The sequence below is a fragment of the Pholcus phalangioides genome, unplaced genomic scaffold (genome assembly GCF_987345545.1).
Source record: "Pholcus phalangioides strain wild (caught in Gottingen) unplaced genomic scaffold, Ppha-v1.0 ptg000013l_1, whole genome shotgun sequence".
Taxonomy (NCBI): domain Eukaryota; kingdom Metazoa; phylum Arthropoda; class Arachnida; order Araneae; family Pholcidae; genus Pholcus; species Pholcus phalangioides.
Genome location: NW_028301606.1, coordinates 6,990,894 through 7,018,654, shown reverse-complemented (window position 1 = coordinate 7,018,654; position 27,761 = coordinate 6,990,894). Strand labels below are relative to the sequence as shown.

General features: G+C 36.3%; 1 protein-coding gene across 1 annotated transcript in view; it reads left to right on the top strand.

Annotated features, from left to right (window-relative positions):
- Nucleotides 1–27,761, top strand: part of LOC149078512 (uncharacterized) — a 109,013-nt gene that overhangs the window by 20,846 nt on the left and 60,406 nt on the right. The window contains exon 2 of the mRNA XM_089240622.1: nucleotides 20,177–20,327. Coding sequence (XP_089096748.1) covers nucleotides 20,177–20,327 — 151 coding nt within the window. The remainder of the gene's footprint in view (nucleotides 1–20,176; nucleotides 20,328–27,761) is intronic.

The window sequence follows — 27,761 nt, the reverse complement described above, 5'->3', positions numbered from 1 at the left end:
ATTTGAAAAATTCAAAACGTTATAATGGCAATCAAATGAGAGTGGTCATGTTAGATTGAACGTAGGGATATAATTTTCCTCGTTAGAGGAAAAATGACAGTTTCAAGTTGTGTTTTCGGTGAAAGTTGGTCGTGCTTTCTCTATTGTTAGAAGAGGGCTTTCATCTGTCACATGCATTTTTTCCGCACCTGTCAACTACGCAGGAAAAAAAGAAGGAAACAATGTGAGTGCATTCTTCTTGATGACAGTTTTGTGTTTCTCTTGTTTCTTCTCTAGTTTTTGAAGAACAAGGCCGTCATGACAATAGTGGGGGGACGGGCCGGCGATGATACTTCTTATAGGAGAAGAAACTTGTCAAATATACGTAGAAGAGGTCTTCGGTTTATATCAACCAGCAGGTTGCAGTAATGTTATTGTTATTCAATCAAAGGCGTAAAGTTATTGGAAATATTGGGGGGGGGGGGCTCAAAAACATTGGGGAGGTGGGTGCTGAAACCCAATACAATATTTCCATAGGTTTTATGGAGATCGTGACGAATATTAGGGAGGGGGAATTCATTCCAGCAGCACCTCCTACAGATAGAGAAGCAACTTCATCTCTAGGAGATGTTGCTTGGTCCCATGGGTCGGATACAAGTTTATGCCCATGCATCCATTAAGAAGGGTTACAGAATTTTTCTTTGGTCTTTCTAAGTAAATGAAACATTTTGTGTGTGTTGAATAGTGGGAACTTATGGCAATTATAAAAAACGGTGCGAATATAAACATTAATGATTTTATTACCTAGAAATACCTAGTCAAAACAAACTAGGGTCAGCTGAATCTCAGAATAATGCATGGTTGGAGATACGGGGCACAATGCCCATTACTAGTTTCAAAGGAGGAACCGACTGACCTAATGTATATGCGTATATATGAATTGACATCATCATCATCATCATTGAGCCACCAGACTTTCAAGTCTATCTCCAGCTATGAAATAATGAAAATATTAATTCCTCAATGAGCATTATCTTTCATTAACTTTCTAAGCGGTTTTTAAAATTTCCTTGGTCCCTATTATAACTGAAATAGTGGAAATCACCAAAACTTCTAAAAATGTCCACCTGTTTTCAAGAAAAATATTTTTTTTCCGATTTCGTGTAGTGGTTAATGCTTCCCCACCCCCGAAACCAGGAATAATGATATGTATTAAATACCAAGGAAAGTGAGTGGGGTGGGGGGGGGCACCGTCTCTCTCCTGTTATATAACTTTAGACAAAAGCTGACTCCGCCCACTGGTGGTTGACTGACAGGACGGGGGAAGGAATACATGTCATCAGGCAGATCTCTGTATAGAGCTGGCTGGGCTCGGGATTGCCGAAATCAGAGGGTTTTAAGAAGACGAGATATCTTGGGATGGGCATCAGTGAAGGATAAGGGGATGACATATCCTAGGATGACAATGCTGAGATACACATGATCTCATACCGTGGAAAAATAGGTTGAGAAAGCACTAGGCAACATTCCGACTCTTGAATGAACCACCTCTCCCTAGTCCGCCCTTGGACCAACAGTATATATGGACTATGGGGAAAAAGAACCATTCAATAAGAAATAATTCGATTTTTGACCACTAGGTGAAAAAGTGGCGCTTCTTTAAATTATACTGACACTATTCCGACCCATGTAGCATCCGTTGTGGTGGACGTATTTCATTGAAACTTGGTATATACGTTATTTGGACCATGAGAAAAGATAACTGTGATAAAAGCGCCACTTTTTCACCTGATGGTCAAGAATCGAACTATTTTTTTATGTATATTGAATCTTTCTTTTCTCCATGGTCCATATGTACTGTGCAAAGTTCCATCAAAATACCTCCATCAGTATGGGCGCTACATACGTCCGAGTAGTGTCAGTTTATTTATAACCACCCTGTTTAATGATTTTCATTAATATTACCGTTATTCAAATAATGTCCTTATTTAATAATGTTGCCTTCTTCCTGGACCAACTTGATACAAGAGGAATTCAATGGAAAATTTGCCAATTACGCCCCCCCCCCCCCAAGATTATTTATTTTCATGTTCGCTCATCACTTTTATCATTTCTTCCCGTGGATACATGAATGTTGCATGAACGCATAAAATTTTGAGAAATGAATGACATTCCTGACATAGCGGGTTCTTGTTTTTTTTTATCCCCTTTCATATTTGCATATTCTTATGATATTTCCAAGTATATTTTACCACATTTTCGTGGTTTTGTCGGCTCAACTAAGCGCTGCCTTTATAAAAATCGATGTTTCCTCTTCTTTTTTTTTTCATTAACTAATGAGCTTTTTTTTACTTCCTCTCCTCATCACTCATTACCGATATAATTATTTATCGAAGTTGGTTTTTTACTTCCTCCCTCTTCTCATGAATTCATTTTTTATTATATTCATCCCCTCCCCCCACTCAGTATATTGAACACTCCCTATAAGGTTAGTTTTTTTTTCTTATCGTGTTCCAGTCTCAATGGCGCTTCTAGCATTAGGAGGGCGTCTCGGGACCACACCTGAAGAAAAAAATATAAATAATAACGAGAAAAAAAAGGGGGGGAACCATTGCATTCTATAAATTTTCTACACCTCGCTCGATTTTTTTGACTTCACGAACAAAAATATTAGTTACTATGCTGCCATTTTGGTATCATATTATCAAAAAATATATTGTTATTTCATTAAAATTCATTGCTGCTAAAATTTCGTAAGCAACGGAATGAAATTCGGGAATTGAAAAACTGAATATAATACTAGGGGAAATTACTTCTGGAGTTTTATTCATAGTTAAGAGTATGGACCTCAAAAATTTCCAATAACTATGCCTATTTTATTTTAGCTGCATCGTACACATGCATTTTCTTTAAACCTGAGCCGAAACTGACAATTAAAAAACAATTTTTTTTTCGATTGATTTGTATTTGTTGTATTTCAAAGATGCTCTTTAAGATTTTTGTTTCTAATTAAAATAAATTTACTAAAATAACTAAAATTAAAATTTAACACTAGATTAATTAGAATTAAATTAAATTGAAAAATTTCTTAAATTTGATTAAAGTTTAATTAATTAATTAAAGCTCATATCTTTACTAGGATCATTTGAGTTAGGTACCCTTACGCATAACTCAAGTCTTCACTTGAGGAAATAATCATTAAAAAAACCATTTAAAACCGTTAAAATGTTTATCTTTGGAGCGAAAAAGTTATAGCAATTTTAACATTAATTCAATATAGTTCATTAAAAATTGTTTTTTGAACAGCAAAAACTCGTTAACTAAATGCCGTACAGCTAAAAATATTACACAAAAAATAGCAATTTCGCTTGGTTTTAATTCATAGAAAACATTTATGTGAATTAAATGTCGTACATATTTTTCTGCGTATAATTCGTGAATTATCTGTTGAAAAACATTGGAATTTCTTGGCACGGATTATGTGCTGCTACGTCTTCTTCAAAGCTTTTTTCCCCCAGAGAGTTTAGAATGGACGTAAATATTAAAGAAATTAATTTGCAAAAAATATATTTCTTTATGGTGCATAGATCGACATTTTTTTCCACAAAAATATGACAAGCAACCCCTTCCATTCCTTAACCCTCTGTTCTTGTGTATATTTGAATATACATGGTAAAAAAAACACACACACATATTATAGCAATTGCTTTCCTAAATTTTATTTTATTTTAGAAAGTGTATCTTTTAGTGTGATTTCAATACAAAATACGGCTGTACAAGTACAATACATTTTTTTTTATCTTGAAAGAGTTGATTCCCTGTCTGTGTGATTTTTTGAGTTGCTTAAATAACGTGTTCGGAGACTTATAAAATCACACCAAATTGAAGGACTGATTTTATCTGTTTATAGATAACATTAAAATCAAGGCAAACTATATATTTTTAGGTAATTACAAAAATTGAATCCAATTAATTAAATTGCACTGTTGATTCACTGTTTCAATTTAAAATATGTAACAGCACCAATTTACATCCTTTTTTTGTGGGAAAAAAAGTTCAATACGTTGTTAAAATTCAAGTCATAATATGGAATTCAATATTCCTTCTTAAACCATTGATTACAAAATCGTTCTAAGATTGCGTTTTCCAAGTTTAATCAAAAATTAGGACTAAAGAGTAAAACAATACTCTAATAATTTATGGTTTAAAAATTTTTGAAAAATTTAAAAAAAGAGCTTTTTTTGAAAGCCAATCATGAATGAAATCATGAATCGAGTTTAACTTGAAATGTTCACATTTCAGTCGGAAGGAATTCTCTAAAAATAAACTTTCATCTTTTTATCTTTTTCAATGCTTTAGTAACGATTTGATACCATTTATCCCGTCTAAATAATGATCTTTGAAAGTTGAACGATAGCATGTAGTTTTGCCAAGAAAGCATTTTGTTGCTGCTTTGTTCCGGTTGCTGAAAAAAACACATCTCCTGGAAGAAATGCTTCTGGCACAAAAAAAAAAAAACCATGGAGAAATTTCAGGAATTTTTTGATTTTGTTCCTCATATGTATACATATACATTCAGTATAATCAGACCATTTTCGATTTATGGAGGCAATACCAAAAATGAATAAATAGATAGTGCATGTTATTGGTTTTTTTTCCTCTTATTCTTATCATTTTGTGCTTTTCTTCGACTTCTAAGGTTGGTTGCAGCTGATTCTATTGCCAGGAATCACGCGCTGATTACTGTTCCTCCTATAAAAGGTTCTGCTTCATGGTGAAGCGAGCACATGGCATGACCAGAGCTCGTCATCACTACATACACTATAGGAGATTTAACCCTAAACTGCTAACAACAACAAAGGAAAGACAAAAAAAGAGGATGAAATTGGCCAATTTTTCACATCACGGAATAAATAAAAGAAAGTGAAAGAGAAAACTGGGAGAAGATGGACCATCTTTTCTGGCTGTTGCTGCCAATTCGACCGTGTTTCGAAAGGAGTGGAACGCTTATTTAGAAATACTCTCTTCTTTTTCATATGTTATGTCTGTTGCTACGTGGAAGAAGTTTTTTCTGGTGGGAAGTTTTCGTGATTCAAATACTTGCAAGTTAATGACTTTACGGACCATCTGTGAAAATTTGAGGTGCTAGCTCAAATTAGGGTGGCAGCATTAGGTTTCAGAAGTTATCATTGCTTTCCAAAAAGCTTTGTTTTACATAGTTGCTTCTCAGACTATGACAATTGCAACGTGTTTTTATCTCTCAGATTCGAGTTTTGAATTCCTGTTGGGTTTTTGATATCTGTAGTGTCCCTTGAGGCAATGATTGCTGTCTAACAGGTGTACTAACCATAGTAATAAGAAAGAAAAATTCTTCTATTCGCGCAATTAGGATTTCTGTTGTACTAGCTCAATTAGGATTTCTGTTGTACTAGCTCAATTAGGATTTCTGTTGTACTAGCTCAATTAGGATTTTTCTACTAGCTCAATTAGGATTTTTCTACTAGCTCAATTAGGATTTTTCTACTAGCTCAATTAGGATTTTCCTACTAGCTTAATTAGGATTTTCCTACTAGCTCAATTAGGATTTTTCTACTAGCTCAAAAAAGATATTTATCTTCTTTTAGCTCAAGTTATTATGACATCACTAGAAGTTACAGAATGGATCGTTCCTTTCGAAAACTTTTTGTTTCACAACGTTGCTTCACAAGGGCCGGAACTGAAGGTGGGGGGGGGGGGAGGGGAAGGACAACTGCCACACGCAGAAATATTTAGGGGGTGTCAAATTTTACGTGAACACACGGAACACCGTAATAAAATTATTGAATTTCGAATTGGTGGAGGTGACAAAATTATGTTTGCCCCGTGCGGCAAGTTAAAACAAAAATCCTAGTTACGGCCCTGTACAGACAAACGATTACAACGTGTTTGATCTCTGAGGTTCTGGTTTTAAATTTTTTCTGTGTTATTCATATTTGTATTGCTCCTCGAGGAGATGGTTTTTGTCCAAGAGTTCTGCGGACCATAGCCCATGAGAAATTAAAATACTTTCATTGATAAAAGTGAAAAATGTAAAACAATAACAATAGTGTATACTGCAATTCATGCAATTCATTCAATAACAATAGAGCATTCATGCAAAAAATTCAACTGCCTTGAAAACTAGACGTTAAATTGACTTGCATTTGAATTTTTGTTCGTTCGATTTGTATACACCACTGTCTTCTTTAAGCCTCTTTTATCATGAATTCATCATTAGCTTTCTAGTGCATTTTCTTCTTTTTTTTTTTTCATTCGATTTGTAGAAGCTCGGAAGAATGTCAAATCCCTGTTTAACAAGCGGGAAGCTCATAAATATTTCTGGCACACATATAATATTTTTTTTCCTCTTGTCTTGAAATCTCTGGAGAATTCTTTTTTGCGTGTTACGAAGTTTAAAAAAAAGAAGCTTTCTCTTCCACTTTCTTTACACATTTCCGTATATGTCATGGTGGTTTGTTTCTTAGGTTTTTCTCTATCTCCCTTCTCTGATGCTCGTTCAAGGATCATAAATATTCATAGTTCCTACCTAAAAAATCGTGTACTGTAACTATGCTTCTGGGGTGTGGATAATATGTCAGCGAATGTTTGACTAATGATTCATCATCCTGTGTTTTTCTTGCCATTTTCTTCTTTTTTTTTCACCCCTAAACGTGAAGATTTCAGTATAATAAAGAATGACATGTGCATGCACTTCACCTTGTTACAATACTTCACTTTTTTTTCTCCTATTCATATGGTACAGTAACAACGACTACTGTTCTGTCAAACGCCCAGTTTTTTTTAAGTACGAGTACAGTGCGATATTTTGTTTTTCTTTGGTCCTGGGAGGATAGCGGAAACTGATGCGAACAATATTTGGTCAATGCATTTGAATCCTCCTATTCTTTTATTTAGGGTTGATGGACTTTTTTTAGGTATGTTTGGGGTTCTATCGCCTGGAATTCCTAGTCTTGACAAGTGTTTGCTACGTCTTTTTTTTTATATGTCAGTGAGTCTTGTTCCCACTCTCACACTCTCTGGGGGATTTTTCCACGATGGCAGGTAAATCCCTTTTCTTCTGAACGTTACCAAGACAATGAGTATTTTTCTGTGTTGTTTGACTTAGTGGAATCCACTTTGGGTGGATCTTGGACGTGATGTTGTTGAGTATTGATTTTATTGGCATTTACAAGAAAAATTCAGACCTTTTGTGTGAGATGCATCGATTTTCCTCTAGTAAATTTACTGTAAATCAGTTGATGCAGCATTTCTCAGACACCTATGGTCCACGCACCACAGGTAGTCCGCGACAGGGCCGGGGCAACTGCCACAGGCGGAAAAATTTAGGGGAGGTGGCAATTTTAGATGGAAACAACGAACACCTTTATAAAATTATCGAATTTTAAAGTTGTGTGGGTGACAAAATAATGTTTTACTCGGGCGGCAAAAATCCTACTTACGGCCCTGGTCCGCGACGATGGCGTAGGTGGTCCGCAGGCAGACTCGATAAAATTATTCATCCATGAAATTGACATTAGCAATTTCCATATGGGTTCAAGCAAAATTATATCTTTATACCCTGAAGTTCACTACACATCATCGAGGAGAATGCAGGAAATTGTGATCTTAAACACGGGATATCACTAAATTTTGCCAAAAATTTCAATTTATTGTTTTAAATGCAATTTGATAATTACTGCTAAAATTGCTGAAGGATGTGGAAATAAAGAGCTGCTAGAAATCACGGTTAACAAAAATGAACAGTATTTCACGAAAAAAATATTCAAATGAGCTGACGATCATATTTCATTGAGGAAAAACAAGTTAAACTGGGATCGTAAATAATGATCCGTTAAACACTGGACATCGCCAATTATCAAAAAAAAAAAAAAATTGCCAAAAATAGGCACAGTCACCGATCGTAATTAAAATTGCTGATAAAACGATAAACATGACAAATACGTGAGATGAATATTTATATATATTTTTTGTCATAATTATTATAATATAATTTATATTATGAAAACGCTGTGTGTATTGCGATATTAGTAATTATTAAAAATCCAAATAAGTATCGTTGTGTGAAAAAAAATGAAAAAAGAATCGGAACAACAGAAGTTACAGATATGTCCCGTAATACGGGACACAATAAACTGTTAAATTGTTTCAGACATTTTACTGGTCCTTAATTACAGAAAAGTTGAGAAACGCTGAGTTAATGCATTGCTCTTTCACTCATGACCATACCATATCCATACATAGGATATTTTTTCTCTACCATCTCAGAGATACAAGAAAATTATATGCAATGTATATTTTAGACTCTGCATGCTGTAAGTTTCCGAAATTTCAACCGGAAGTTCTCGGAAAATTTAAGTTTTTACGTGGTTTGTTTATTGTAATCAGAGACTCTCATTTTGCTTTCGAAGTTACATAATTCATCTGGTACTAAATCGATAAATGTCTCAAATGTCAGTGAAGTCAAAAACTTTGATTTCATTTTGAAATGCTGATTTCCCTTTTCTATAATTGCAGCTTTGTATTCGAGCTTGGTTGCAGCCGGGGAGAAGTTGATTGAAATCATGACTACAGTTTCTTTATTTTAATTTGGAAAATAACCATTTATTTTGAATAGGCTATTCATTATCAATAAATGTTGAAATCAGCAACCCGAACACGAAGATATCACTAAAACCTGCATGTCTGTGTGTGTGTGGGGGAAATGCGATTCTTATATATCATATCACATATCATATCATTCTGTTGTATCATGTACTTACTGTCATGTAATAAAACTATCAATACCTTAAGACGGGTATTGTATTCATTTTTTCGAGCTCTATAAATACAGGTAGTCGACCTTTATCGTTGTCTGATGGAAAATTCCTAAACCGTCAATTTTGAAGGACGTTTCCAATTACAAAAAAAAAAAAATGTTTCAAATGTTGTCAGACAGCATCCCAGAAGCTGTTTACGTAAAAAAATCATATTTATTAAAAAAGCCATGAAATTTACAGCATACTGCAGGGGTCTTCAACGCATGTCCCGCGGCCCACATTTGAATCTCGGAGCTTTTTGTTGTGGCCCGCCGATCATTTTCAAAAAATGTTTAAAAACATTGAAAATTAATTCTAGAATCAATGAAAGAAATAATTTTGGAATTTGTGAAAGAAATAATTCTAAAAAAAATGAAAGAAATAATTCTAAGAAAAGGAAAGAAATAATTCTAAAAAAATGAAAGAAATAATTCCAAAAAAAATGAAAGAAATAATTCTAAAAAAAGGAAAGAAATAATTCTAAAAAAAGGAAAGAAATAATTCTAAAAAAAATGAAAGAAATAATTCTAAGAAAAGGAAAGAAATAATTCTAAAAAAATGAAAGAAATAATTCCAAAAAAAATGAAAGAAATAATTCTAAAAAAAGGAAAGAAATAATTCTAAAAAAAGGAAAGAAATAATTCTAAAAAAAAATGAAAGAAATAATTCTAAAAAAAATGAAAGAAATAATTCTAAAAAAATGAAAGAAATAATTCTAAAAAAATGAAAGAAATAATTCTAAGAAAAGGAAAGAAATAATTCTAAAAAAATGAAAGAAATAATTCCAAAAAAAATGAAAGAAATAATTCTAAAAAAAGGAAAGAAATAATTCTAAAAAAAGGAAAGAAATAATTCTAAAAAAAATGAAAGAAATAATTCTAAGAAAAGGAAAGAAATAATTCTAAAAAAATGAAAGAAATAATTCCAAAAAAAATGAAAGAAATAATTCTAAAAAAAGGAAAGAAATAATTCTAAAAAAAGGAAAGAAATAATTCTAAAAAAAATGAAAGAAATAATTCTAAAAAAAGGAAAGAAATAATTCTAAAAAAAGGAAAGAAATAATTCTAAAAAAAATGAAAGAAATAATTCTAAAAAAAATGAAAGAAATAATTCTAAAAAAATGAAAGAAATAATTCTAAAAAAAGGAAAGAAATAATTCTAAAAAAAATGAAAGAAATAATTCTAAAAAAAATGAAAGAAATAATTCTAAAAAAATGAAAGAAATAATTCTTGAATAAATAGAAGAAATTATTTCGGAGTTAATGAAAGAAACTTTTTCCGAATTAATGAAAGAAACTTTTTCCGAATTAATGAAAGAAACTTTTTCAGAATTTTTGAAAAAATAATTTTAGAATTTTTGAAAAAAATAATTTTAGAATTTTTGAAAAAAATAATTTTAGAATTTTTAAAAATAATAATTTCAGAATTAGTGAAAGAAATTACTTATAAATCAATAAGAGAAATATTTTCGTAATTTCTGATAGAAATTATTTCACAACTAATAAAAGAATAATTGCACAATTATTGAAAGAAATCACTTAAAGGAAGAAGGTATATTGGGAAGGAAAATAATTTTTTCCGGATTACCAAAATAAATAATAATTGAAGAATTATTTAAAGTGATTTCAGATTGAAATTAATTTCAGACTAAATCAATTTAATCAGTAAGTGTAAGTGATCAAAAACTTTTGTAGAATTAGTGAAAAAAATTATTTCAAACTTATTAAAATTAGTAATTAATGAAAAATAATTTAAAAATAAATAAAAGTCTTCAATTATTGTTGTTACTTCTTAACTTGGGGGGGGGGAGCATTGGCTCCTTTTATTAAGATGCTAGTATATTACATGAGCTGGTGGCCCGCGGGCTCCGTAAGAAGTTTCAGTGTGGGCCGCCATCTATGAAAGGTTTCACCCCCTGAGTGGATATTTTGGTTGGTTAAATAAGTACCAAGATAGTGTTGAATAAAAAAATCAAATTCACTGGCTGAGACAGATGTATTTTCTCAGAGCGTACCGAGCTTGTTAGCTCCCATAAGCTTTCCCGTTCGATGCTGCTCCGTACGAGTAATAAAATCAGATTTCTCTATGAAACCCATTGTGACAGAGTATCTTTACCTTATATAAACTGGTTATACAAATACAAATACAAATACAACGCCACAACAGGCAAATTGCCCAACGAGGTGGCTGACTTAAGAACATCATGGATCCCCGAGCCATTTTTTGGAGGCCCTACCTACTACTGCTACACCACACATGCACCCCTCCCCCCGCGGAACCCCCCAACGAACCGGTACATGCGGGAATGTGCGTGTGCGTGTACGTGTAGTGCAACCTGACGTAAAGTTTGTTTCTGTGTAATGCTTGTTATGTGTAGTGCTGTCATCTGCCCCCAAGTTTTTCTAACTATGAGTGAAGTGTTATGGTTGAATGATTTACCGTTGTAGGACTGTTGCTCTCTGTGGCGAGACTTTTTAACGGGGAGATCGGCTCGCATTTGCGCCTTGAAGTTGGGAACCACAGAAAACCAACTTCAGCCGACCACCACTGTGGGGTTCGAACCCGGATCCTCGCATCACGAGTCCGGCACTATAACCACTCGACCACCACAGCGGCACGCAAACATACGTTATCGAACATTCGAAATAAAAAAGGAATTGCTATATGATGATCTTTAGGCACCATCGATCGCGGGGGAGGGGGAGGCCCGTCATTTGGGAGGTCAGAGGGAGGGCCGTTTCCCCCAGGCTTTTGAAAATTCACTAAAAATGGTATATATATATATACGAATATATATAAAATTATAAATACATTGAATACACGTTCTTTGCCCCCCCCCCCCGGAAAAAGTTGAAATGACAGCACTGGGGCGGGGGGGGGGGGGTAAGTGAATTAAAATTGAAAAAAATACATTAGTATATATCATATTAAAAAGCAGAAAACATAATTCAGTTTGAACTGCGGTGAAAAACGATGTTGCAAAACGACTTTCCTTCAGTGTCTCTGCTCGCAGAGAAAGTGACGCCAGTGTCTCTCATCAAGGACATCTTTGTGTGTGTGTGTGTGAAGTTTCTTTCTTTTTTAACTCTTCAGTCATTTAATATAGGACTATACTATAGGCAATCCGCGTACGATACAGCGTTTTCTTTAGTTTCTCAAGGTCCTTTCTTTGCAGCGAAGCCTCTGATGGCCTCTTGTCTAGTCGATCTTATGTAACGGGCATGCCGTCTGTCAACTTTCAGCAGAGAAAACTGTATCGTGCTTCGCATTTATTGCGGATGAAAATGACTTTTCTTCGTTAGACCGTACATATGGTCTATCTTCAATTGCTATTGTATTTATCTCTATTTCTGCTCATACACCGGGATCTGCTTTTAATGATTGAAACTCCGCGTCAAATGAGGAAAATGTCTTCAGTGGGGATGATTTACTACCATTTCATTTTTTTAAAGCCACATCCTTGAGTCCCAGTAGATAACTTCAAGGAACGGTCGACGCTAATCAATTTAAAACAAACGAGTAGTGATGCGCATAAATTTCAAGGGCCAATCATTGTGTTTCCAAAGACTTATGAAAACGGAATTTCGTAGGTAGATGTTTGAAATTCAGAGAAGGAAGAACTCATTTCTGCAATTATTTGAATTGCTCATTTTATACCTGTGTTAAAAGTTAAGGAAAGGAAAGCAAAATTTATATTATTACGATTCGGAAACGAGTTTTTATAGATACTACTGCCCAACCGTACATGCACCTCCTCTACGGAATTTCTAACGAATCGGCACATGTCGGAATGGATGTTCTGAGTGTATGTGTGGTCTTAACGTATTTATGTAGTCGAGTTAACGCATGTTTCGTGTTCGTGCTGCCACCAGTTTTCCATTTTCGGAAGAAAAGATGGAAATACGAAGGTTTTCAACAACTGGCTGTTGCGAAGATGAATTTGAAAGAGACGTCATCCTCGCAAAAGATAGAAATGCTTGAATTTTCATGTTATGTCAGTTATCGTGTTATAGGTCTGCCTGCTCTCTGAAGAGAAACTTTTAAATGGGAGACCGGCTTTCATTCTCGCTAGAAAACCTTAGAAAACAAACTTAAGCCAACCACCACTGTGCTTTCAACTCCAGTCATATATCGCCATACGACAATTTCCAATCAGTGGAGCTGGGTGGGAAATGAAGGTACCATCTATCGGTGGTCGCCCTAGGCCCGGTAGATAAGAACTTGCTTCTGATGTTCTTTACCAGAATTCGAGCCCGTGGATCTTGACGGTAATCTTCAGAGTGGAAGACGAGCATCTTACCGTTGCGCCACTCGGGTTAACTGCGTTGTCCTTCTGAACAACAGGCAACGTACCTTGTGCCCAAAAAGGATGAGATTAAAACCAGAGTGATATCACTGAATGCACCTTTGCAATGTGCACTTGACGATACCATTGCTTTTGACGTGCGTTGCGTATTTTTTGAGATATAGCTGGAAACAATTTGCTACGCAACTTTTTGCGAATGCTCCTGGTATCGTCAGATGATTTATAAAAAGACGTATTCTCGTCAAAAAAAGCACAATAAAAAACAAAGAAAAAGCAATTCGTTATTGTAATTATTCATTCTGTATATACCACGTAAAAAAGGAATCATCATGAAGGGCATGCCAGGGAAAACAGAGATTAAATAGCTTTAGAATCTAGACCATGAAATTTTCTGAAACATTAGTACTGTACCTACCTCGTGCATCGTTCAACTCCTGCGTTTATGAACCTTGTCTTTATACAATATTGAGCAGTTTTCCCATGAAACCTCACAAATCTCAAATCCATTTCTTTTCTGTTTGTGTTGATATATTGTCAGGCCATGTGATATATAATGTATAATAAAATTGTTTCGGACTCCTATGAGAAGAGTACCCCACCCAAATTCCCATTAAAGTTCCCATAAAGTTGCCGCCTGTACCACTACTTTTGAAGTTCGGCCGACATTACTTTTTTCTCAACTTTGCTCCAATGATGTTCCGCTTTGATTGATGGTTGTTGGTTGTGTGGGGAGCCTTCATTTCACTGTAGAGAATGCCATCTCTTCTCTGTGCTATTGTTTCTACCATAATGGAGGGAGGTATTAGTAAAAACCGCGGGAATGTTTTATAGACTATTACTCTTATTTGTTTTGTTGAATGATGTATATCTTTTTAATTTTTTTTTTAAGAAGTGAAAATATAGATTTTTCTTTTTTTCAAAAGCTAATTGCTGACTTGGAAAATCACGAGAATTTTGTATTAAGGTTTGGATTTCGAGGCTTCACAAAATAATGTGAAGGTGTACAAAGAAGGGGTCTGATCTTTTCTATACCTCTATTATTCCAATTTCAAGCGATTGTGGTTTTCTTATGAAGTTTTCAATACAAATACAAATACAAATACAACGCCACAACAGGCAAAATGCCCAACGAGGTGGCTGATAAAAAGATGCCCATAAAAATATGGATGTCATATGTTTCAAAAATACAGCAACCCCATTAAAAATGCAATTAACACAAATTATAAACAATATATACACATGATAAAATATTATACAATGCCCATAAAGAATACTTATGGTTGTCTTATTCTAAGAATGGATAGCTTCTCGATTTACCCCAACATGTTTATCGTATTTCTTTTTAAACGTGTCAATTGTGTTACAATTTACTACCTCCGGGGGTAAGCTATTCCATTTATTAACAACCCTATTAGAGAAAAATTCCCTGCGACACCATAACCTTGCATTGTCCCTCACCAATCGATACTGGTGTCCCCTTGTAAAAGCGGTTGATTGGCGGTGTACTAAAAGTTCATGGTCCATCCTATCCATCCCATTGAAAATTTTGAACACTTCGATCATATCTCCTCGACACCTGCGTTCATCCAATGTAAACATATTCAAAAAATGAAGTCTCTCTTCATAACTCAAGCCCTGTGTGCCAATAAGGACACGCGTAGCTCTTCTCTGCACCCCTTCAATCAAGTCTATGTCCCTCTGTAGGTATGGTCTCCAAAACCTTACCGCATACTCCAGTCCAGGACGAACTAAGCCTCGAAAAAGCGGAAGAATGACTTTAGGAGAACGCGAAGAGACCTTTTTGAAAATGAGACCAAGCATTCTATTCGCTTTTTTGACAACCGCTGAACAATGTTCAGAAAACTTAAGTCGCTCGTCAATGAGAATTCCCAAATCGGTGACTCTAGTTGCATCCGGGATAGTGACACCATTCAACTCGTAAGAGAACCGTGGGTTGTTCGAACCAAAATGAGCGACCATGCACTTATCTACGCTAAACGTCATGCTCCATTCATTTGCCCATGCTGCAATCAATACGCGGGCATAACCCACTGATAAAAGATGTTTAAAAACATTATGGCACGTAGACTAGGAAAGTGAACGCAAAAATAGAAGAAACAGATTTTTTTGTCAATCCAGAATGAAAAACGATACATTGCAGTAAATATATGGCTCTTATACTGTGTACAAATTAGCTCTCCGAGACCGTCCATCCCTTTGGGAAAGAGCGCAAACCATCCCAAGATGGTCTCTCTGGGCGGTCACGTCTGTCTGTCTGTGTACAAATTAAAGAAATAACATTAAAAAAAAACCCATATAAATATGACTGCTGTAGCCTAAATTTAGAAACCCAAAGTTGAGAATAATTCGGATAAAAATAAATCAAAAAACTGAAGGAAGTAAATACACTGCTCGTAAAAATGTGGTTGAAGTTTATTCAGGTATAGATAGCTTCTCAATCGCTTCTACCAAGCTTATCTTTCCTCTTAAAAGTGCCTAATAGGGAGGATGGGGAGGGGGAATTCGCAACAATAGAAGGTAAGCTATTCCATGTATTTGCTGGCCTGTTAGAAAAAAAATCCTGCGATACACCAACCTGAAATCTTCCCTAACCAAACAAAACTGGTGTCGTCCGAGTGGAAGCATTTCAATGACGGCGTAATGCAACCGTTGACTTTAGAAATATACTCTTAATTACAAAAAAAATTTCAAATAACGCGAGGTTTCTTAAAATGCAATTTATTTAAGGGTTCGTATAATTAAAAAATGAAATTAACTTTTTACTTTTCACTCTGTACTAAAAAACCAATTACAAAGTTGCTGCTCTGACTCTTCTTAGACCAAAAAAAAAAAATCCATGTTTCTAATTTCAATATTCGCTAAGATATTTGAATTCGAAATCGAGAAAAGGTGGAAAAGAACAGCATAAACCAGAGTTGGCAGGTTTTTGACGGTTTAAATCCTGGTTTAAACTATCACGTCAAAAAGCCTCCATCAAAACCCTTAATTATCGCTTTTCAATATAAAAATTCCTGTTGAAAATGCACACATTGATTACATGTACTGTTTAAAAGTCACTATGTTATACAAAGAATAAATACTTAATGCCATTGTTAAATAATTTTCTACTTTCTACAGAATTATTTTGGACAATATATATGTATTTGTTTTTGCAAAATATACAGTTTGAATAGAGCATAGCATAAAAACTGAAAGGAAAAACTTTGGAATGGTTTGATTTTTTAAATTTTGAAACATTACTCTTTAATTCTAGACGATAATTCTTGACCTTCAACTGCTTATATACAGTATGTGTATTGGTATAAACCATCTGCTGTACTCTTTTCATAGCAGATAGGTGTTTAAAAAGTTCTTTTACGCCATATATGTAAGGTTGATTTCTGTTATTAAATTTTTTAAATAATCACTGATGCTCAAAACGATACCCTAGATACCGTAGAAGTGAGCGGGACGCAAACAGCAGGTCTTCTTGCAAACAACCCTCTCTCAGGAAGTCTTTTGGAAACAGTCACCCTTGATACACGGGTTGCTGTGGCTGCATACAAGTCACGAGAGAGCTGAGAAGCTGTAGTGCTCCTGTTACGCCTCGCTATAATCGACAAATGGCGATCTTCTCTGGCCGTCGTGGCTCTTGGACGACCTTGCCCAGGCTTTCTCTCGATGGATCCGGTATCCTGGAACTGTTTCCATAAGTTACACTCGACGCTGGGCGTTAAATTGAACTCTCTGCAAATCTGGACTTGAGATTGGCCTGCTTCTAGCCTCCCCACAATTCGCCACCTCATTCCATTCCCATCTAAACGTTGGTGGTTACTCATTTTTACTGTTACAATTTGAAATTAACCGATTGCTGCAAAATAACACCAAGAAATTTGCCGAGGTGTGCTAGCGAACGAAATGCGTCTTAACTTACGCGTGCTTATAAAGCCTGTTTCTCTACAGGCTCCGCCTACACACACGTGTACGCTTACGTATTTGACGTACAAGATTTGCATTTTTGTCTAGAAGCAGTGGTTTTACATTCAGTTCAGTTCTTTTCATGAAATTCGATAAAATATGCAAACTCTCTCAATTTATTTCACCAGTGTATTATATCAAACAGAAGGTAACAGCAGGATTTCTGTTTCTAAGTTTTTGATTGCTTTAATACTAAATAAGTTTCTGAGGTGTCAAAAACCTAACCTCTGTGATCTCCATCACACATATTTTAAATAAACAGCTTTATTTCGCTCAGTAAATTGAACACAGGTAATCAGTAGTTTAGAAAAAATGTACAATAAAATTATATATATAATTTCTTCTAGACACTTATGTCGCAAAAATTAAAAATTGCAAATTATAATTAGCATTTTGTTTCAATTATTGTAATGAATTAGTGTTTAAAAATAAAAAAAACAAAGTTAAGTTTCTCTCATCATGTTATTAACCTATTGTATTCAAAATATTATCCAAAAGCTTTTGATGGTTTTCGTCAGTTTTCGACGGTTTAAACCAGTTTTTGACAGTTCAAACCAGTTTTTGACAGTTCAAACCATTTTGTGACGCTTGCCATGCCAAAAAAAAAACCTCACTCTGGCATAAATTAACGGACAAGATCATCATGATCAAACATTAACATATTTTTTTACCGTATATATATTTATATTTTCTCATCCTTTTCAACATTTTATAGCTTCTTTATTTTTTTTTCCAATCCCCTTGTTGAATAATTTATCTATTGTAACCTCACACTTTACATTAACGTTTTTATGTTTAAGTTTCGTTTTCATTATGACTAACTCTCTTTTCTTACGATCAGTGTTTCGTTTAAACATTTTTTTTACGTAAGAATAATATAAGGAACGGATCACTAATCGGTCTTTGTTTCTTGAAACCCACGCTCATGAAAAAATACAACATCTTTCAAGACATTGTTTCGATACTGGTTGAAGCAGTTCATTATCTAATGAATTGTGGCATGATTTGTGCAATCATTCCTCAAAATAAGCAGATGCCAAAACATCTCTTGACTCTATTCAGATTCTATTCCATATTCAGCCAGAAAAAAAGAATTCGGACGTTAAACTGATAATCGAAAGGTTAGACTTTTTAATATTCAAAGAACAGCTCGTGACGATTGATCATTCTTTGGACCATTCGCGTACGTGATCGGGAGCGATTTCGATCACGTGTCGTCATTCGGCCACGATGTGAATGACCAATGTTAAGAAAACACTTTTAAAGTTTTTCTGAAAAAACAAAAATGTTTTTTTTCCTCTCACTTTCACAAAACAAAGGAAGTGTTTTTTTTCCGAATGGAAGTTTTTTTTTTTCTATTCTGAAAGCAACTACAGTGGCGTAAGACCGAGGAAAATTGCCGCAACTGTCTTGCGTAAATGGTCCAGCAGCAACAAGTGACGTTAATAGGGAATGACAAGGATCTGAATCATTCGGCGATTTAAATAGCGGAAACGGTTGATTGCCCACCGTTTTCTTATTCTATACAAATTGGCGTCATTTGTGAGTCGATTCATGACTATAAATAAATACACCCCGAAAAAAATTTTCCCCCATTTCTTTTAGTCATAAGTGCATATTTGTTTGTGTAACTATACATTTCTTTTCTCTATTCGTTTCCTGTTCGAAACATGAGGAATAATCGACGCCGATTTTCTGTTGCTGTAATAACGGTTTTCACTTTTATGGTCAACATATTCTACAAATTTCGCCACCATTTCCGGAAATATATACCAACGCTATTTCTCCCCCCATCGTTCTTTTCATTTTATGCAAGAAAGATTATGAGTGGAAATTAATTTTTCTCGTCTTAGAATATTATTCGTGATATTTGTCTCGGATCACTTTGAAATGGTCCCGGAACAAATCCAAATATCACAGAAAGAAGTCCCTAACTTACAGGAAAGGTATTTTTTCAACCTGTATCCATTAAATTTTTTTCTCAATTTATTTAGGATATTACAGGGTTCCCAGTGACTTGAAAATCAAAAATAGTCAGGGAAAGTGAGGAAAAATGCAAAATGGTCAGGGAAAGTCAGGAAAAGGTATAAAATGGTCGGGGAAATTAAAAAGAAAACGTAAAATGATCAGGGAAAATCACAGGAACAAATGTAAAATGGTCAGAGAAAATCAGGAACAAATGTAAAATGGTCAGGGAAATTCAGGTAAAGTGTTAAATGGTCAGGGAAATTCACAGATAAAATGTAAAATGGTCATGGAACGTCGGAAAAAATATAAAATATTGGGCAAAAGTTGGATGTAAAATATTTGGCAAAAGTTGGATGTAAAATATTTGGCCAAAGTTGGATGTAAAATATTTGGCCAAAGTTGGATGTAAAATATTTTGCAAAAGTTTGATGTAAAATATTTGGAAAATGTGTAGGAATTTGATAACCTCACACCTGAGTCAAAACCAGGGCCGTAACTAGGATTTTTGCCGATCCAACAACTTTAAAATTCGATACTGTTATAACAGTGTTGTTTGTTCCCACCTAAAATTGCCGCCCCTTAATTTTGCCGCCGGGTCAGTTGCCCCCTCCCGCCCCCCTAATTACTGCCCTGTCCAAAACTTACTGTTAAAATGGAATTTTTTTTTTGAATGATTTGTGTTTATCGCATGGTAAAATTCTCTTTAGAAAAAAAAGGAAAAGATTAATTAATTAATTTGGGCTGATATTTCTACTAGGACCATAGAGTACACATATGTATACCTCAGGTCTTAACTTGAAAAAGAATCAAACGTTTTAAATCCGTTAGAAATGTATACAATGTAATTACGCATACGTGTAATTACATTGTATACATCTTGCTGAATTTCATTCAGCTGATAAAGTACAATTTTTTTCTGTGAATAAACACTCACAAAAGAACTAGACAACTCAAATTCATAAGGGAGGCCAAAAGCAGAATAAGTTTGTCGGTGCCTGATGATAATGTTACCTCTCGATATCCTCTCTACAACGATTTTTTTTCTTGGCCCGCAGAGTATCGCTATATCGAGGTTCCACTGTAATTTTTATTGCTATTATTTTGTTTGCAGGGCATCTTCAGAGTACGAGGACAGCGCGTGCAGCAGCACGAGCGAAGCGGAAATGGACAGCGACCACGAACAGGACCATCAAGAAGACGATGAGAATGATCCGGATAAATTGCTCGGAGCGTGGCTGGGCGAGCTCGAAAACCTCAATCGGGTAAAGTTTTCTTCTTTTGCCCTTTTTTTCATGACACAGTGGCGTCATCACAAATTTCCAGCTGAAGAGAAAAACTATGTTCGACAATACAAATTCTTGAATGTGGAAAATATTTTTGGATGATACGTATTAATTGAATTCTAGGGCAGTGGTTCTTTACCAAGAGTGCGAGAAGGTATAGAAAGAGGTACGAGATTGAAAAAAAAGTCTGTGAGGTTAGGTATTGATTCCGCGTATAATTATTATTTAAAGCGGTGCGAGGATATGATTTTTGAAGCCTTCTGGGGGAGTGGGGATTCAATTTGAAGTTTAAAAAAAATGGTTGACCTAATAAAAAAAAAAAAGTGTCAAAGGCAGAGCTGTCTCAACGCATGGCTAAAAACGTCCTATCCGGCACACCGGGGAGGGGGCTAAAATCCACGATGAAGAGATCTGGTATTACTATTTTCAAGAGTACAATTCATAAATTGGTGGGCTGATATTTCCAGCCAGGTAGGAGGAACCATGACATAATCAATAACCGAGGAGGGGGGGGGGCCCTGATGTTAAATGTTAAAGCGTCTCTGGTGAAATGTTGAGCCACTAAACGCTAGAGAAATCCAGCAGTTTCGATTCCCGGTAGAGGCAAAAACAAATTTTTAAATGCCCGAGTGGCGTAGTGTTAAGATGCTCGTCTGCCACCTTGAAGGTTGTCATCAGGTCCCAGGTTCGATCCGGGGTGGAACGAATATAGATAAGAATATAGATATATTTCCTCTAACGGACTTTAGGTGACCACCCATAGATGGCTCATTTATTTACAACCCAACTCGTTAATGGCAGTTAATTGCAGTATAGTCGGTGAAGTAGAGGTTCCGATCTCGTGTATCACCCTTATTGAAGATTTTGAGGGGAATCTTTATGGCTAGAGACGTCCTATAGTTTTAAGTTTTGAGATTAATGCGTTTGCTGTCACCATGAAACGTTAAAAGTGTCTACTAATCTATCAGTTTTCTGACTATGGTTTCCTTCTTCTGAGAAAAAAAAAGCCAAACCAAATCGCTGAAATATTTTCCTTGGACGAAATGGAGACATACCCATGTCACACCTAATGTTAACCCGTAGCACGATGTCTTCAAAATGATGGCCATCACTATCTTACTTAGTCTTATTGGTTGCTATTTACGACTGCTTTTTGTCTCTCAGAGGCACAATAATTCTACAGATGTGACCGCCTAAGTTTGTTTCGTCAAAATTTTGCAGCTGCGATGAAATTCCTCATATCTCTGGTATAATTCTTGGTGCATTCGATAAAAACGTTCTAGTCTGTGTGGCCCTTTTTTTTCCCCTGTGTCCCCTCCTTTATAACGTTTCTATTTATAGTCACACTCATAAGTGTCTAAAGAGAGTTAAAAAAAAACACGTCAAGTTTCGAGTTTTCATTTCCTCTGTTTCTCTTCCTAGAAACTGTCCACGCCACGCAACATAACAGTTTTACCGATTAAATTAAAAAAAAGATTGCACTGATTTTTTTTTTTCATGTATCAATTTTTTTATGAGCTTTTTACGATATACATACATTAATTTTTTTTTTGAAAGTCCTCTTCTGTTATCGTAATTATGTGGCACCGTGTGTCTGAGTTCATTTCCTAAGGAAAAAAAAATCATGAACGGCGACCTAAAAAACAAAAGGGTGTGAGGGTGGTGATAGTAGATGGATAGACGCGTGCTCTTCAATGATGAGCGCACCCATTGCGGGGGCAGTATGACGTCATTGACGACACCCTTACGAACTTCCGTTTGTGGTTATGCTCGTCGTTGACCTCACCTGCTCGAACTTTTGCTTCTTTTTTACGATTTTGTTCGATTATCCTTGATACGTGCGTGATCCCGTTGCTGGAAAAATCGGGCTGAATCGTTAATTTCAACGAGAAACGATGACCATTCGCTCGCGGCTCTGCTGGGAAAAAGAAAATCATTCTTAAATGTATGCATGACTTTGAAACGCATATAACAAGATTCCTTTACTTTAGAACAGTTGTTGCCATGCTATCCACTAAATAAAATCCTGATACCTCCACCAGAGATAACGTACCCTGGGGGGGGGGGGGGGAAGCTTCTGAACTGGCCCATACCCCCCCCCCCCAAGATGATTAAAACTCAAAAATTATTCTTGTAAAAAAAACAAAGCACTTTTACATGCTGTGTTAATCAATTTATGTTTATTTAAAACGCTTTTTTTCAGGGTAACTCAAAATTCCTCTGGTAGAGATTTCCTGTGGCTTCCACAAATCTATAATCCGCTAGTATGCCCCACGAACCAAGGGTAGACGCTGCATATACCCTCTTCCCCGTGGCATGTATAACGGAATCTCCCATAATGGATATTCCCCCGTTAGCGGACACCTTTGTTAACCGACACTTTCGGAGCCACAGTGAAACCTCCTCAACGAGCAATTTCCGTTAGCGGACTTCTGTTAACGGACACTTTTGAAGTAAGTGAGGAACCATGTCAGTCAGTGACCTAGTACTATGGAAGTATGTGAGTGACGAAAGCAATGTGCAAGCATGTGAGTGACGAAAGCAATGTGCAAGCACGTGAGTGACGAAAGCAATGTGCAAGCATGTGAGTGACGAAAGCAATGTGCAAGCATGTGAGTGACGAAAGCAATGTGCAAGCACGTGAGTGACGAAAGCAATGTGCAAGCATGTGAGTGACGAAAGCAATGTGCAAGCATGTGAGTGACGAAAGCAATGTGCAAGCATGTGAGTGACCAAAACAGCATGCAAGCGTGTGAGTGACAAAAACAGCGTACAAGCATGTGAGTGGCCAGAACAATGTGCAAGCATGTGAGTGGCCAGAACAATGTGCAAGCATGTGAGTGGCCAGAACGATGTGCAAGCATGTGAGTGACCAGAACAGTGTTCAAGCATTTGAATGGCTAACTATAGGAGTGACCTAGAGAGTGTGTGAGCATAGGAGTGATCAAAAGAGTGACTTATAGACACAGGAGGAAGGGGGGTAGACATGCAGCGAATTCGAGAAATGGGTGGTGAAGAAAATTTGATCTCAAATGGGAGAAGAGCAGCCAAATTCGTGTAGCCAACAGGCAGCACAACCATAAATCTACCTCTGAACATTATGCAAACTGAAATGAATAGTTTTCAAACAATTTTTTATAAGAGCCACAAGGAATGTAAAAAAGATATAATGTTAATAATTCATTCTAAAATTTCCCTTTGTGGGGCGGGGGGGGGGGTGCACGTTGGGAACCACGGCTTTAAATGTGAAACAGCACCAAGATAATCAAAATCAGTGAACTACATGCTGGGGAAGAAGTGACAAAAAAATGTGTGTCGAGTACAATTTTGCGATCTCAAATACTATTTAGTTAACTCTTTACTATCGGAAAATATCAATGCATATTTTTTTACAACTAGAAGTGAAGTCTATTTTCGGTGGAGTTGGTTGTTAATGAACTCGGTGATTAGTTGTTCTCAATTACGGATGTGCCAGGGTTTGTAATTGCAAGGGCAGCTGTATCTGAATAATGTGTCTCGTTCCGCATGACGTTTTAATTAGCGAAAGCCGTCGCGGCAGTTGATCGTCGGAATCCATTGTGTACAGGGTTGCTATCTAGAAAACTTTGCGTTTACGGTGGTTTTGTTTTCCCAAGACCATCGGGAGTGAGCGAGACACGAAAACCGACTCATCTCATCTTCCCCCCCCCCTCTCTCGTGTTCATTTCCGGATTCCTTCCGGCAGAAATCAATCCCCTCCCTTATTAGAACATGTTCAGGATTATTATTCTTTTGATTCCAGTAACCGAGTAATGTATTGTTCTTGGGACTTATGAAAAGGACCTCCGTTCCTCGTCCGGATCAATATTCAGCTTCTGTTCCAAATGTTGTGCCTTTTTTTCCCCGTTTAACCACACAACATCAAGTTTCCAAGAAAACAGAAATGAAACTTTTCAACGCATTAAGGGCCATTCAAGTGTTACGTAAGCAGATTTTTAAAAGGGTGGTTGATGACGTAAGCAACCTTCAAACCCCCCCCCCCACTGTCATCAAAAGTCAGCAAATCCACACCCCCCTCCCCCCCCTGTCATCAAAAGTCAGCAAATCCGAAACCCCCTCTCCCCCCCCGATGCTGACGTAATACTTGAATGACCCCTTATGGGTTGATTGATTTATGGTCAGTCAGTTCATTTATTACGTTAAAAATCCCCAGACATTGGAGCAACCGAAACCGTCGTTACAAAAAAATGCTTGGATATTTATACAGTACATATTATACGTACGGTGGTCAGGGCCGTATAAATAGGATTTTTGCCGCCCCTGAGGCTTCAATATTTGATAATTTTGTAATGGTGTTCTTTGCTCCTAAATAAAACTACCGCTCCCCTAAATTTTGTCACCCGGGGCAGTTGCTCCCGCTCCCCTCTAGTTACGGCCCTGACGGTGGCATGCTAATAAGTTTAAAAAGTTTCGGAATCTTTTAAAAAAAAAAAGAGTTCACACACACACACACAAATACAGTCGGCCCCGATTAATCGGATAACCGATACCCCGCATAAAGGGGATAAAATCCTCCGACGACAAAATTTCTCCCATAGAGACAATGTTAAAGTTACCCGCTTAATATGATAGTTTCAACGACTTTTCCCCCACTTAATCGAATATTACGCTTCACACGCTCCAACTGTTAAGGCGGTCGTCCACTGGGAGCTACCACGAGCGAAAACAAGTCTCCTGTATGTGCAGTACCGTTATTACTAGTCCTGCGCATACACGCGACTTGTTTTCGCTCGTGGTAGCACGGAGTGGAGATGACCGGCCTAATACTCATCAACCACTATACACACATAATGTTTTTATTGAATGTAATTTATTGTTTGGAATTAATGGAAAATATGTTACTAAGGCCGGCATTGCACTATAAAAGTTTGATAAAAGTTCGTTTGTAAAACTTGGAAAATGCCACCAATAGGCGGATCAGTTAAGTTCGCTCGGATGTAACAGATGTGTTTATTGGTTACATTTTTCAAGTTTTATAAAAGAATTTTTATCAAAGTTTTATACCAAGCTAAGAGTGTTGTAACTACTGGCCTCCAAAAGTTTCTTCAATACGAGCATTTAATCATTTTGTTTTTGTTCTCTGTTGAGCCAATAGAGGTCGCTAACTTTCCTTATCAAAAGTAAAAATCTTATGTATTGTGATCATTGTAATTAAATGCAATTTTCATGTCAATTTTTATGTCTGATATATTCAGGAAGCTTTATTAATATTGACCCTTCATCATTTTTCAATTTACAAACTATTTACTAACGTTGTAAAATGGCAATTGAATTATTCCCTGTATAATCGGATATTGCGTGCTGGAATCGTTGATATCTGATTAAACGGGACCTACAGTAATACCTGTTCGTGCAGGGTTTCCATTTCGGGGAGCCAAATGCCTTCCGGTCTATTATTTGAAATTGTCTCTATACAGAGATTAGGCAGACCTTCAACACGATGCGTACATGATACGAGGATTCAGGCATCTGTCATTTTCAGCTGCGCATAAGTCAGACAGCATAAATACGTTAGGAACACAAGAAGTGCATACAACCCGTTCCGGAATGCACCAATTGGTTAGAAATTCCCTAAAGAAATGTTTGAAGGGCTCCATGTACGGTGTTAAGTACTAGTAGTAGTGTTTCCATCATGCCGATATGTGGTTGTGTAGACATCGGAATTGATTCGCATCGGGAGAATCCAGATTCAATCTCCGTAAGCGGCACCAGGGGCGGCTATCGGCCCGAGTGGCGTGGTGGTAAGATGCTCGTCTACCACCGTGAAGGTTGTTGTCACGGTCCTGGGTTCGAACCCAAGGGAGGATATAGATAAGATATTTTCCCTAACGAACTTGAGGTGACCACCGATAGACAGCGCCTTCATTTCCGTCTCATTAATGGCAGTAAATTGCGATGTGGGCAGAGTTGGTGAAGGAGTTATGGCTGTCTAAATTCTGCGATCGGCTCTATATATGATCGCTTAATGGCATGCTGTGTTCGTGTGAGTAAAGTTAATGCGCCGTCGTCGTTTTTGTTATAAAAATTGGTATATATACAATGCATGTTGACCACTCTAATCAATAATGTTGCAAAAACAATTCCCATCTAATGGAAAAAAAGGTCCCAAATTTGTAAACACAGATAAATTACTAATCACGTATCGGGATCGGATATTAAGCAATATTTAGCAAGCTTCAGCAATATTTGTCCCCAAGTTTCGGCGCCTATGAAGCATGATTCGATCATCTTTATTTACAAGTCATTAAAAATTTCGCAATCATAATCGAAATGCATTTCGAAATTCATATTTTCATCTCAGCCAGGAAGAGCTTTCATTCCTGGCGCACCTTGCGGATCAAATACGTGTCTCGCATGACATCCATAATAATTCCAATAGGCAAAATTCATACTATTATTTATCGCAATCGAAGATATAGCAACCTTTTACTTCACTCTTTTCAATTGGACACAAGCAACACGTTTATAAAATGCCACACAACAAGGAATATTTTTGATACCCCTTATCTCGTTACTGCAGGTCTATATGTACTATAGCCTGCATTTTATTTTCCTGTCGGTTCGAGAGCAGGTGGTCATGATCTTTTCCGGCATATTTACTGACATATTTTTTTTCTTCTTCTTTTATCGTCAATGAAAATGTAGCATCTCCTAGATTAATGGACGGGTCTTTGAGGGGAGGGAAAGGATTGTGTGTTGAGAAAAACCAGGTGCAATTTCATATCTTACGAGACAAGTCCCTGTGATCAAAACCGGTAGAGAGAGAGAGAGACGAGGAATCAAAATGAGCACAATTGAGTGTCAAGAGCACCACGCGCACCAGCAGAATATATAATCACTGTTTCATCCAGCCCAATGTTTCTTCAATGATCTTTTCGTTCCAGCTGCTCCAAGAACAAGGTAAAAAATACAGCCCAAGGTCATATATCTCTTAAAAAATAGAGACAGAATAAACACACCTGACGGCCTATAGTTGGGATAAATATCACTATAGCAATAGCTTCCATAATTCCTGTAATATTTTAGTCCATGTTTGATCAGGCCTGTCTTAGAAATGACGTAGAGAAGATTTCGGTTGAAGCATTCTTATTTACGTGTATGGTCTCGAAGAATCCTTCGCCATTACTATCCTTCGTGGTGCCTTTTATTTATTTCAATGTTACGCTAGAAAGCCCAGGAATTTGTTTTCCCCCCTTTCTCTATGGTCGAGCTTTCACATCATTTATGTGATAAGTACTGAATTGTTTCCTAAAAAATATTGTTATTGTCGAGATTGTCAGTCTCTTTCTTTCATTTTATCGATGATCAGTGTTCTGGTATTAGAAAAAAAAAAATAGAAGCGAAAACTATTCATTATGTATCATTGGTTATTAT